Source organism: Amblyraja radiata, chromosome 15, assembly GCF_010909765.2.
Source record: "Amblyraja radiata isolate CabotCenter1 chromosome 15, sAmbRad1.1.pri, whole genome shotgun sequence".
Lineage (NCBI taxonomy): Eukaryota > Metazoa > Chordata > Chondrichthyes > Rajiformes > Rajidae > Amblyraja > Amblyraja radiata.
The window spans coordinates 8,979,383-8,993,767 of record NC_045970.1 but is presented as its reverse complement, the minus strand read 5'-3'; the positions used below and the strand labels follow the sequence as shown (position 1 = coordinate 8,993,767).

The window sequence follows — 14,385 nt, the reverse complement described above, 5'->3', positions numbered from 1 at the left end:
AGTAGCATTAAATTGCCATTGTTTAGCACTAAACTTGGAATCAGGTAGTTCAATTGATAGTTTCAATGGTGCATGATCAGAAATAGCTATTGCATCATACTCACATGCAGTGACCGATGAAACTAGCCGAGAATCTATTATATAGTAGTCAATCCTAGAGTAACTATGATATACATGAGAGACAAAAGAAAATTATTTGTCATTTGGATGTAAGATTCTCCAGACTTCTAACATTCCAGTCAAGTAAAAAAGAATTGATAAAACTAGCTGATTTATTTGGAAGCACATGATCAGATGCAGATCTGTCCATTGAGGGGTTCAAACAACAGTTAAAATCTCCACCCATTATTAAAAAAGTGTTCATTTAAATTAGGAAAGGATGCAATTAACTGTTTAAAAAACTCAGGGTGATCAATATTTGGTGCATAAACATTCACCATAGCAACTTTTTGGTTATGAAGTACACCAGTAATCACCAAAAATCTACCATATAGATCAGAAATGGTTTCATAATGAACAAACGGAATTGAGGAATCAATAAAAATAGAGACTCCTTTCACCTTAGCCTGTGAATTTGAATGAAACTGCTGTCCCCTCCAAACTTGAAAAATCGTTGATTGTCGTCTTGCCTTACATGAGTTTCCTGAACAAAGATAATCTGAGCATTTAGTCTACGAATAATTTTTTTTTAAATTTCCTCTTAATGGGACCATTCACATTCCATGAAAGGAAGTTAATAGCTTTATCCATATTGTTTGTAAAAATCATGTGGAATGTAAAGGGTTAATTTCTTAAAGCATAATAGTTCATGATACTGGAAGAAGAAAAATCTAGGGCGGAGCCAGAAGTGTCGACATTTCAGACATTTTTGTAGTTCAGATTCTGCACAGATGAAAAAAGCTAAGCTGAAAGCAAAAGACCCCCCCCACCCATGCAAAGCCCGAAACTGACCAGTACACAGTCAGTACGCTACCTAATCCCTTCCCTACTCCCATCTCTCCTAACGACAGCACCCAACGTAAAAATAAAGCATATTTGCCACTCAATAGCCAAAACAAAATTAATGTTATGGTTAAAAAAGGACATTTTAGCAGTGGGACACAAGAGCTACTTCATATTATTTATCCAAGGTCAAAATATGAAAAACAACAACTGCGTTCACTTAATTTGTCTAAAGACAGGGGAAGGAAAAAAAATCCCTTCAATTTTAAAAATAGAAAAGCTCACAAAGAAAATCTTAAAAATTAATATCTATATACCATTACATTAAATTAACAGTATCTTAGAGAAGGTAAAAGTTGTTGTTTGATACCATCATACTAAAATTCTAAAAAGTAAATAAAAAAAAACCTCATCCAATTAAATTCTTAATCATTACAAAACGATATATTGTCAAAATAGGAACAGTAAATCTCCAATTATAACTTAATCAGCTATCAATTGCTCCCGGTCGCAACTTCACCCTCATAAGCCTCCAGAAAGCTGGAAGCGTCTTGAGGATTGTTAAAAAATCGAATGTTACCATTAAAGAGTCGTATACGCAATCTAGCTGGATAAAGTAAGGCAGGGCGCAACTTTTTCTTAAACAACTCAGACATTGCATTGTGGAAAGACTTTCTTAATTCCAAAAGCTCGTAACTATAATCAGGAACAAACCAAAACTTGCATCCTTCATATTGCACCATGCCCAACTTTTTTGCTGCCTGGAGAATATTCTCCTTCATCTGCAACAAGTGAAACCGAACAATCAAATGTCTCGGTTTATCTTGGGGACCAGATTTCTTCCTAATCCTGTGTGCGTTATCCAAAAATTGAAGGTTTTCATAGTGCTCGATGTTGAAAGTCTCCTTTATCATTTTAGAAGCAAATTTTATAACATTATCTCCTTCTTGAACTTCCGGCAAACCAACAATTCGCAAATTCAGTCGACGGCTTCTGTTTTCCAGATCCATATTTTTAATCTTGTATTGCTGGAGTGCCCGAGTATTTCAATTAATTCTCCGTTCCGGTTTTTCAATCTTCAAATCCCTCTCCTGGCCCAGGGTTCGCAAGTTATCAATTTGTTCCTTCTGTTCACGAGATTCATCTTGTAACATAAGCAGCTTGTCTTGAACTTCCTTCAATTTGCTCGAAATTCCTTTCATCATTTCTTCCAAACTGCAAAATCTTGTTTTCATTTCATTTTTCAGTTCATCGTTCATTTTCGATATTGCTTCTAAGATACTGGAGTCAGAAGCTGTGCCTTTCCCACGCTCCTTCCTTGGAGAGCCTCCTTTCCCTCTTGTTTCCATCCTTTACACGATTAAGACATATAAAAGTGTTATCAACACTTTAAGAAAAGTTAGACCGTGCCTTGAAGTCAAGTAATAACAAGTAACATTGAAAGAGTGGTAAGTACAAGTTAAAAGTTAAGGGAGCAAAACGAATTTGCAACCTTACAGCATGCCGCCACTAGGAGAGATCTCCATACCATCTTGTGGAATGCGAGCAGCCATGCTTTCAGTTTAATCTACGACTTCGAGCCTACAGTACCTATGCATGTGGTTCCTGCATGTATTCTTAATAAAGTACTTATTATGAAGTTTTATAACTCAGTGTCAATAGTACTTTATACATGGTGTTAGAAGTAACACTTCGGATCGACTTTGGCTGCTGTTTATACGATTTTTTACAGTCTCAAGTATGGCTGAAGCTTTCCGAAAACTGGACCCACTCATCATCGATAGCAGAATCAGAGAGCAATGGCGTATCTTTGAGCAACAGTATAATGTCTTCATTGCTGCACCTTATTATGATAAGCCGGCGGCGGCCCGTGCTAACATGCTCCTCAACCTCGCAGGAGATGAAGCTTACGAACGCGCGCAACAATTTGTGCATGCAGATGAAATAACTCATCCAACTGCCAATGATGCAGCAGCGGTCGTTACCCCTGCTGAATCAGCCGATGACCCGGAATGTCTCACAAGAAAGTTTCGACAGCTGTGTGACCCTCAGGCCAATCCTCTCATCGAGCGGGTGAAGTTCTTCTCACAAAGCCAGAATAAGGGTGGGACTATTGAATCATTTGTGTGTGCAATCAAAAGAGCTGCTGGAAGCTGTAGATTTGGTGAGCTACGGGATGAGTTTATTAGAGACAGATTAGTGTGCAGTCTTATTAATGACAAACTAAAAAGGAAGTTTGTCCGTGACCCTGCCATAAATTTGGATAGGGCTTTCGCTGTCTGCGAAAATTACGAGCTGTCTGTTCGTCACGCCAGAACGCTAACAGAGGCAAAGCATTCCACCATGGGAATTAATAGTGTCCAGGCTTTGTTTCCTAGACGACCGAAGCAAGAGATAACTGTGCAAGGACAGTTTGATAAGCCTGTGAGAAGATTTATTACAAGGTGCACACATTGCAGTGGTTCTCATGTTGCAAGAAGGGAGAGTTGCCCCGCTTTTGGCCAAATTTGCTATGGTTGCAAAGGCGCAACCATTTCTGGAGATGTTGCAGATCTCAGCCAAGCAGAGAGAAGACCAAACAATCCGTGAATTTGCTACAGGCCGAACCTGTGTCTGATTTATCTGATAGCAGCACTGATAAGCCTAAAGTGGATGGCGCGATTCTGCAAACACATTCCATTGCAAGACAAAATGTGCAAAATAGTGAGCTCATGGCCACCGTGAAGGTAAACAACAATGCGATTGAAATGAAGATCGACACTGGAGCGAAATGTAATGTTCTGTCTCACGAGGACTTTATTTATGTTCGGAATACAGAGCAATTAAAAACTTGCAGTACTGCTCTCGTGGCGTATGGTGGGAGTGAACTTAACCTGGTTGGTATTGTAAAGCTGCAGTGCCATCTAGGGGAGCAATCATACAAGCTGGAGTTTTATTTTGTTGACAGCAAGGTCGTACCACTTTTGGGCCACGATGCTTGCAAAGTTATGGGACTGGTTTCCTTCAGCAAGGCTGTGCATCAACTAATTCCAATTCCTGATCCTACACAATGTATTTTTACGGATTACCAGGATCTTTTCACTGAGGAGCCAGGTAAGCTACCAATAACCTACTCTATGACTTTAGACCCAGAGATGCAATCCGTGGTTCGTCCTGCTCACAATGTACCCATTGCCATACGGGACCGGGTCAAAGACGAACTGGACAGAATAGTGACATTGGGAGTTATCACAACCGTTGCAGAACCCACCGATTGGGTGTCCTCGATGGTGGCTGCTACAAAGAAGAATAAACAGGAAATTTGCATATGTATTAATCCGAAGGACCCAAACACCACACTCAAAAGGCCCCATCACCCCATGCGTACTGTGGAGGAAGTAGCTGCCCACATGGGTTAGGCAGCAGTATTCTCTGTGTTAGATGCCAAGAGCTCCTTCTGGCAAATCCCCCTGGATCAGAGGATGGATACGATTGTTTAAACGATGGACATGTGACAGCAGACCGTGCTGATGGTAAAATCTCCTGCAAGGCCTGTGGAGAAGTCCCCCGTGAAACCTGTGCTGGTCGAGTCATCGCCTGCTAAGAAACTCCTTGTGAAGTTTGTACCTATGGCAGCATCAACTGTAAAGAGTACTGCTGAGGGGCTGTACCGAACACATGCAGGATGGGTCTGCAAGCCTGTGTTAAGATACAAAGACTTTGTCGAGAGGCAGATCTTGGACTCTAAATAACTGTAACTGACATTACTCATATTGCATCCTCCTTCCCCATAGATGATAGTTAACTTTATATCCTTATATATTATGTCTTTGCATGCTTGTATTTAGCATATGGGCAAAAGCCTAAGAAAGAGGATGTAGATCAATCACTATTGCTGATTTGATCCATGTCTGGTTTTGCTCTTGCTGACCCGATCCTTAATCTATATCGGGTTTCCATCGTGCCATCTTGTGGAATGTGAGCAGCCATGCTTTCAGTTTAATCTAGGACTTCGAGCCTACAGTACCTATGTATGTGGTTCCTGTATGTATTCTTATTAAATTACTTATTATGAAGTTTTATGACAGTGTCGAAAGTACTTTATATAATTTATGCCTATTTGCACAACTTCTTGCAGCTAACGGCCTCTGGCTGAGCACAGCGACTTCCCAGAGCCTAGTCCAGTCACATTCCTCAATGAATGTTCTCCTGAACACACTTTAGATGTTCTTCCCCCTCTTTGACCTTTACATTCCTGTTACGTTGCTCTACATTTAGATGATCAAAGTTCCGACGGAGCAGTGGCATAGCAGGTAGAGGTGCTGCCTCATAGTACCAGAGATCTAGGTTTAATCCTAACCTTGGGTGCTCATTCACCCTGTGACCATGTGGGATTCACCCGGGTGCTCAAATTTCATCCCACATCCCTCAGACCTGCACGTTTATAGGTTAATTGGCCTCTGTAAAATTGTCTCTAACGTGTAGGGAGTGCATGCAAAATTTGGATAACATTGATCTGGTGTGGACAGGTGATCAATGGTTGGTGTAGATTCAGTGGGCTGAAAGGCCTGTTTCCATGTTGTATCTTTAAACTAAAACTAAAGTAAATAAGCATCTGATCCATCATTATGAGCAATGTAAAATTAACCAGGCAGTGAAAATATGTAAACATTGTTACATGAGAAGTGGGATTAAAAACCATGTGCTAGTATCGCAAGGGTAAATCAACATTGGTTACCTATACAGTGCCACATGGGCCAACTATACAGTGCCACTATACAATTGAGCACATCTATTTGAGAGCAGAAGAATTTCTAGTTCCATATCTTTTCCTTAACTCTCGATAGGATTGCTATTCATTCCATCAAATGGCCAAAGATGTAAAAAAATGCTATTCATTCCATTAAATGGCCAAAGATGTAAAAAAAGGTTGTGCTTGACCCAAATGAGACTAAGCTACAATTCCGACTTTACTGTGCCTTACATTCATCACAAAGCAAGCTGCTTTGTAAATTGTGCTGCCCATAAACTCACAGTTAAACAGTAATGTCCTGATGATTTCACTATCACCTATGTCACAGGACCTCCATTAGGCATATTCCAGCATTAAATATTTCACATTAAGCAAAATCACCTATCCAACAGATACAATCCCTTCAATGTAGCAACATGACAAGTAGAAACCCTAACCAACATGATCGCTGATAGTAAAAACAAAGAACTGCAGATGATGGTTTAAACAAAAGGTCACAAAGCAACTCAGCGGCTCCGGCAGCATCTGAATGAATGAATGAATAAGTTTATTGGCCTAGTATTCACATACATGGAATTTGCCTTGGTGCTCTACCCGCAAGTGACAACCACGGGTGGAGAACATCGCTAGTTGACGCTTGGGGTCAGGACCCTTCTTCAGACTGATATACAGGTACTAATGTCAAATTAATTTCCAAACAGTATTTATTATCTTTTTATATCCTGTAATTTGAAATCTGTACCACCAGGAAAGGAGGTAATTACAAACCTTCCTATACACAGTTTCCAGACCTGGTTGAGGGTCATCCGCATTGCGATTTGGTGGTGATTGTCTACTATTCCAGGGAAGCTTAATTGGATCTGGTAATGCGATTATATTCCCATCTTCTCCAAACCAGCATTTATTCTGTTACATTATAAATAATGGGAAAAAATAATAATTTTGTTATTTACAATATATAATCACGACTCCCAACTTTCTCTAAAAGTGCTGGATAAAATCAGCAAATTATGTTTGACATTTTGAATTTTCAGTTACTGATTTTAAAAGATAGTAAATATCCTGATACGTTTCAAATCATTTGTTGGAATCAAGTAGTCAGATTGTAAAATAACAACAAATGTAGAGATAACATTTATTATCAACTCACATGCTATATCTTCTGAGACAATAGTCACAAACAAGTGTTTAAAAAAGAATAGGTACAGGCCCAGGTCCTCTGGTTTCCTCCTGCATCCTAAATGTTGCTGGGCGATAGGTTAATTGATTATTCCCAAGTAAAGGTAGGTGGAAGCAAAATTGGAGTGGGCGAAGCAAAAGAGGAAAGGAATAAGGATGGGGAGTGATAGGAGTACTCTAGGAGCCATGTAAGCTGAGCAACCACCTGCTCTATCATGAGAATATGTGAACTGGTGAAAATACCTATTTGAAGGCCGTTGGTAAGAAAGGCTGCAAGAAGAAATCTCAAATTATATTGCTTTGAATTAAGTTTGATACAATACCTTGTGGATGTAGCTCAGTCCATCATACAGACTAGGGTCCTGACAATTGACTGCACCTACACTTCACAGTGCCTCAAGAAAGAGGTCAAGGACCTTTTCCACCCTGGTAATTTCCTTATCTCCCCACTCCCGTCTGGCAGAAGATACGAAAGCTTGAAAGCATGTGCCACCAGGCTCGGGAATGGATTATTCCCCTCTTTTATCAGACCTCTGAACAGTCATTCCATAACTTAGAGTACAGTCCCATTTTCGCAACTTACCTCATTGCGGACAATAGACATTTTTTTCTCTGGAACTGATATTCTCCAATGCTAAAGAAACTATATTCAACCACTCTGGTATTTTTCTCTTTGCTATATCTTTTGTTCTTGTTTATGGCTTGATTGTATCACGTATAATATCTGATTTGATTGGAAATTAATTGAATAGAAAATTGGTCAAATCCTAGCTAGTGAACAGCATTCAGCTTAGTGACCCAAAGCATAAGAAAGATTTGATCCATGTCTGGTTTTGCTATCATCTGCATCAAATAATTTGGTGTCAATTCCATTGGGACAAGACACTGCATTGGAAGGTGTACGAGATAAAAATACAGAAAACATACCAAGTCAACAAACTATTTTGCTGCAATGTATTATGCAGAAAAAAACTGACACAGCCACCAGTGAAGATAATGTGGCAAATGCTGATTCAAAGTCTGAAGAAAATAAGCCTAATCAGAGGAAGATTTTGTTGCGATTTATTAAAAGTTCCAGTGGGGCGTCTCTTAAAGATAGCGGAGTCAAGGGATATGGGGAGAAGGCAGGAACTAGGTACTGATTGGGGATGATCAGCCATGATCACATTGAATGGCGGTGCAGGCTCGAAGGGCCGAATGGCCTACTCCTGCACCTATTGTCTATTGATATATTGCCTGTCAAGCTCAAAATGTTAAACCATGAGGACAGGCTATATAAAGTTTTTTATCCCTCAGGCTGAGATGGTTTCATGGTGATCTGAGGGATTTTAAATGATTACGATACAGAGAAACTATTTCCTCTGGTGGGGTATTGCAATGGAAGTGGAGATCATTTTAAAGTTAGCTAGATTATTTGAAGTGAAATATGAAGTGCATTCTCATGTAGAGAATATTAGGAATTTAAAACTATTTCACCCATAAGGCTGATAATGGTAGATCAACTGAAATTTTCTCGCCCAAGATTGATAGGTTTTGTTAGGCAAGTGACAGACACAAAGATAGGCAGATGGAACTGTGGTAGAAATCAATCTTAAACATTGATAAATGATGGAACTGGCTCAAAGTATGAATTAATATGTCCTATATTTTCTCTCCTATTCAGCTATATATTGTTGCCCTTCTTACTCTTGGGAAGAACCATTGCAGTTCAGCTTGTCATTTTCCATTTACTCTCATGGGTTCTATCCACAGGAATAGATAATAAAGACATATTTACCAAGTTACCTCGCCTTGCACAAGTAGACGATTCTCCATTTTGTTAACTATTTTTTTCAAAACGTCTGGTTTCTGACTGACATAAAACCCTTCATCCTTCAAGATGCGAGGTGCAATGCCTCTTGGAAGCTTGCTACTTACAGGGACTAAAGAAAAAAATAATTTGATATACTTACAATTTTTTGAAAGTTAATTATTTGATTAAGCAATCATTATTTTTCATTGTTGAACAGTGGTATGAAAAATATCATAAGAATATATTGTTCCTTGTATAATACGATGACAATTCTATTCAAAATATAAACAGTCTTTTTAATATACCTTCTGATGTACTTGGGTTGAAAAGATTTATATTCCTTTCTCTCCGTAATTTTTCATTTTCATATTTAGCAGGTATCCTTTCAATTATCTGTTCATTTATATACAAGTCAAATTTGGCTTTTTCTTCTGACATTCTGCTGGCATTTTCCATTTCATTCTCTGGCTCTTCCTGAAGAAGTAAAATATGTGGACGAGTTTTAAAAATCATTGTTTTTGTTAATCTAGTACAATTAAATTGTGCTCAGTGCCAAAATTTGATCAAATTAATGATAAAATGAAACACAGTAGTAACTAAGGCCAGAACTTAACACAATTTGTATTATATTCAGTTCAGACATTTGATATTTATATAAGTGAATAAAGCTGTTCTTCCTCTTTGGTCACTAAATAAGTGCAAAGAAAATGGAATGCCCTGAAAGTACTTCGCACTCAAATTATCACATTAACCATATAACCATATAATTGGACACATAATTCCGCCTTCTGCTTATTACTCATGCACACTGAGTGTGTGTGCACCCGATTGCATTTTTCCACTGAGCATATATCCATCACAGGAAAGAAAATCATCAATTAAGAAAAATCTTGATCATTCTAACCTTTTTCCTTTGCATGACTATCTTTCCCTCAATTTTTTTTTCCCCCTCATGGTTACCAGTGTATTTTCCACCAGCATTCTTATCCATAACTTATTTCTTCAGCATACCTTACTCTGGACAACCTATTGAAATCTATTCTCCTGTGCTTTTATCTTTAAACGCTTAAAGGTAAGCTTTTGTTATCCTTAGAGTCCTTTTTACATCCTTGATCAAGATATACTCCATTCAACTCAATTTTCTCATATCTGTTTGTTAATTATGCAGACCATCAGGCAAACAGTGATGGACATCCAGAACGAGTTAGTAATAAAGTAATTTCCCCATTTGCACTTGGACATGAAATATCTATGGAACTTTGCCAGTTGCTTGCCAAGAGTAGCAGTCTTTTACTCTGTCCCTACAGTTGTCCCATCTGTTTCTGCAAAAAAAACATATTAAGCTAGAATGAAAGAAAAAGCACCAAGTACATTAGCATATTAACAGGGAGAAACCACTGTGGAGAACAGCAAGAATACTGACAGTACTTGATAAATAATTTCTATTCAGACCTCAATTTCAGAAGAAGTGTCATACATTTGCACTGAGAATGAATATTTCTCCATCTAAGCTTGAGCAACACATCTTTTGATCGGACACTTTACAATCTACCAGCACCAATAACTAGTTCAACCTTACATTGGAACCTCTGCTTTCACATGTGGCTGGCACTGACAATGTTTTTGCTGTAGCTATCCTGATGGCCCCCACATCACATGCAGAGGGTTTCTACAAAATTGTCCAAATCATGATTTTCTGTAACAAGAAGTCAAGTCATCTGTACATATATCAAAAGTTAAAAATATATATCTTTATTTATTTAGTTCTCCCACATAAATTCCCTGAGAGCAAACTTTATTCTGTACCTACATTTCTTCGTGACAATTTGTGAATATTGGAAGTGCAAATTTTGGCAACCCAAATGGCCATTTTCGGATGGATAAAGCGTGAATAAACATTTTATTAGATCAGGACTGTGTTTAATTTCAAAATTGGCGCTCATTCTGCGATTTTCGCTTAGCTGCAAGATGGCGCCGATTACGTCATTTACGGTGAATGAGTCTGTGTGTGTGTGTGAATGTGTGTGTGTGCACGTGTATGTATGTGTGAATGAGTCTGTGTGTGTGTGAATGAGTCTGTGTGTGAGTGAGTCTGTGTGTGTGTGTGAATGAGTCTGTGTGTGTGTGTGAATTAGTCTGTGTGTGAGAGTGAGTCTGTGTGTGTGTTTGTTTGAGTGAGTCTGTGTGTGTGTGTGTGTGAATGACAAGGAGCAGAGTAGGGGAGGGGGAGCTGAAGGGAGGAGTGACTGAGTGAACTGCCAGCGTACCTGGCGTGAGTGACTGCACTGCCAGCCCACGAGCCGTGAGTAAGTGAACTGCCAGCCCACCATCCGTAAGTGACTGAACTGCCAGCCCAATAATCCATTCAGTCCACCCTCTCCCCTTTCTCCCTCAGTCTGTCACCTGTTGTGGGCAGAATTTCTGGCAATTTCTCAGCTGCCAGCCTGCCAGGTCTGAGTGACTGTACTGCCAGGCCTCAGTGACTGAGCTGCCAGGCCTCAGTGACTGAGCTGCCAGCCCAAGAATCCATTCAGCCCACAATGTCTATACTAGCCCTCTGGAAACCAGTACCTTCGGCCCACAACACCCATACTAACGCAACAGAAAGCCCCCCCCCCACGCCGACTGGCGAGCAATATTGGAATTAGTGGAAAGGTGGAATATTGCGTTGGGTGACCAGCCCTCCCGTGTGATGCTGGGACCTAACAGGTCCCACTTAGTCTAGTTATTAACTATTGCTTCCTTTGCCATTGTGACCTAAGCTCCTTCCTTCAAAGCTCAATGCGCCTGACTGCCTATGTCAATTTTCATTTCCATTTGGACCATCATCCCATCATAAATTAATCGCTCCTGTCATCAATCCTATCGATCTTTCCATTTGATATTCATCCTATTATATGCCCTTAGCTCTGCACTTGCTATAGAATGTTAAATCTCTCACGTTTTCCAGTTCTGGTGAAAGGTCATCAACATGAAATATCAACTTTGTTTTTCCAATTACAGGAAGCATGTGGAGGCTTTGGAGAGGGTGCAGAAGTAGTTTACCAGAATATTGCTTGAATTAGAGTAGGTGAGCTATAAGAAAAGGTGCGACATACTTGGATTCTCTGGAAGATCTGAAGTTGAGGGTAGAAGTATATAAAATTATGAGAAACATAGATAGGATAGACACAGAACTTATTTTCCCAGGGAGGAAATGTCAAAGACCAGAGCAGGGGTTGGCAACCTACGGCCCCCGGGCCGAATGCGGCCCGTGACACGAAATCATCCGGCCCGCAGGTGTATTTTTTTTCCCATAGTCATCTGGCCTGCAGACTTCCTTCATCTCCAGTACCAGCCCGAGGCGCCCAGACACGGTGACGCAAGGAGGCCTGCGCTGGTGGCCACAATTGCAGAACCGCCGAGCGCCCGAGCGGGGCCGAGTTCTGGCCGAGCTCTGGCTGAACCGCATCCTGCGCAAAGCCGCCAGCACGGCCGTGAACCTTCTGTCTCTGGGCTTCACTGTCGGGATTGGGGTTGTCAATAGGCCGGGGACGAGTGAGTGTGAGTATTTGAGCCACCCAACGCAATGGACCTTAGGTACGCCATGTTTCTGAGCACCTGTAACTAGGGGCCAGTGCTCCAGGTGGCGTCCTCAAAAGGGTGGAATCCATGTGAACATGTGATTTGATGCCTGCCATCCGGGGCGGGATGGGAGCGGGATCTATGTGAACACGTGGTAGATGTGGCCCGCCATCCGTTCACTGACATGCCACCCTATGCAGAACAAAGTTGCCGACCCCTGGACTAGAGGGCATAACTTTAAAGTGAGAGGAAAGTTTAAAGTAGATGTATGGGGTGTCTTTTTTACACAGAGAGTGGTGGGTGCCTGGAATGCACTGCCAGGCGTGGTGATGGAGGAAGATGCGATAGAGGCATTTAAGAGGCTTTTTAGGTAGACACATTAATATATGCAGGGAATGAAAAGATATGGATCACATGCAGGCAGAGATTAGTTTAATGTGGCATCATGTTTGACATAGACTTTGTAGGCCAAAGATCCTGTTCCTGTGCTGTATCGTTCTATGTTAAATCAAGGGTGAACATTGTATAATTACTTTGTTAAAACAATGCTAATTTTTAATTATCACCAATATCAAATCTCTACCATCAAATATTAATGAATAGCCATCTAATCCCTTTGTATGACAACATATTAAAAAAAAGTATCTGAACATCTTCTTTTGCATATCTTGTTAGGTTTTTTTACTAACTAACTAAACCAAGTGGGACCCGTTGGGCCTGGAACTCGGCCTGGTTCTCGTACTCAGCCCGGCCCTGGCTGTAGACTTCAGCCGTCAGCTCGGCCTCCGCATGGTCTCCAGTCCAGGCCCCGACTTCATCACCGGGAAGCCCCCGACTTCATCTCCGGGCTCGTCCCTCACCCCAGCTCGCCCTTGGTTCCACCGGCAGCTTATTTTTCGGTGCCGGTCACGGACCCATCCCAAGCCCCGAGCTCGCTCCTCACTCCAGCTCCAGGCTCTGGTCCAGCCTAACCCAGTCGCCGGGTTTGGCCCACGGCAGCATTCTCCCCACCAGGCAGCGGGCGGGCGTCGACCCGAGGACCCGACTTGTGAGTGGATTGATTTGTTTATGTTTTGAGCGCTTGAGTGCCCCTCCCACACGGAGTGTCCTGTTGTGTCTTGGGAGTTGATTGTGACGTCAGTCGGAATTTTTTTCTTCTAAATGAGAACGTTGAAAACTTTAATATTTTTAAGCTGTTTTTAACAGGTTAGTAATTTGTTAAATATAGGTTGAAATGCGACGGGAAGATATGTATCCGGTCGGCTGAAAAATTGTGAGTAGCAAGTGTGAAAATGGGAAGGCTGTGACCTAGCGTTTGGAAGAAGTTACAAATTAAGGAGATTAAAAGAAAGCCAACACAACCCTGCATACACACAGGCATTTAGAATGTTGAGAACAAAGGGAAGAGTTTCAGTTTAATACTAGAGCAAGTGGGACCCGTTGGGTCCCGTCCCCCCACCCGCCCCCCCACTTTGCGGGTGGGGGGGCGGCCTGCGGCGTCACACACACACACACACACACTAATCACCCCCCACACACACACACACTGAACCCCGCCCCCTTGATATTATATTAATATTATTAATTTGCTCCTTTTCACCATCCCCCGCCCTATCCACTCACGCATAGCCCCCAACTGCACAGGTACGGCTAGAGATGGAGAGGGAGGATGGGTAGAGAGGGATGGGGAGGGGGTAGAGAGGGAGACGGTGAGTGGGGTGGAGAGGGAGGGAAGAGGAAGGGAGACGGGAGGAAAAGAGGGAGAGGGAGGGGGTACAGATTGAGGGGTGGGGGGGGGGGCGCACGGCGTCACAGGACCACGGCTGGTCCCCGAACGCAATACTCCGCCATTCACCCATAGGTCCCAATACTCACCACTCTCTAGAGAGGGAGGGGGGTAGAGAGGTAGTGGTGGTAGAGAGGGAGGGGGGTAGAGAGGGAGGGGGGCAGAGAGGGAAGGGGGCAGAGAGGGAGGGAGGCAGAGAGTGAGGGGGCAGAGAGGGGGGCAGAGAGGGAGGGGGCAGAGAGGGAGGGGGTAGTGGGGAAAGAGGTAGTGGGAGGGGGTAGAGAGGGAGGGGTAAGGGGAAGAGAGGGGTTTGGAGGGGGTAGAGAGGGGGTAGAGAGGGAGGGGTAGAGATGGAGGGGTAGAGGGGGAGGGGGAGAGGAGGGGGTAGAA

General features: G+C 42.0%; 1 protein-coding gene across 1 annotated transcript in view; it reads right to left on the bottom strand.

Annotated features, from left to right (window-relative positions):
- The window catches only part of LOC116981653 (coiled-coil and C2 domain-containing protein 2A-like), a 182,031-nt gene extending 169,935 nt beyond the window's left edge, over nucleotides 1–12,096 (bottom strand). The window contains exons 1-4 of the mRNA XM_033034740.1: nucleotides 11,980–12,096; nucleotides 8,951–9,119; nucleotides 8,639–8,775; nucleotides 6,443–6,580 (exon numbers count right to left, since the gene is read on the bottom strand). Of these exons, the coding sequence (XP_032890631.1) occupies nucleotides 6,443–6,580; nucleotides 8,639–8,775; nucleotides 8,951–9,119; nucleotides 11,980–12,096 (561 nt within the window). The remainder of the gene's footprint in view (nucleotides 1–6,442; nucleotides 6,581–8,638; nucleotides 8,776–8,950; nucleotides 9,120–11,979) is intronic.
- Nucleotides 12,097–14,385: the final 2,289 nt, after the last annotated feature.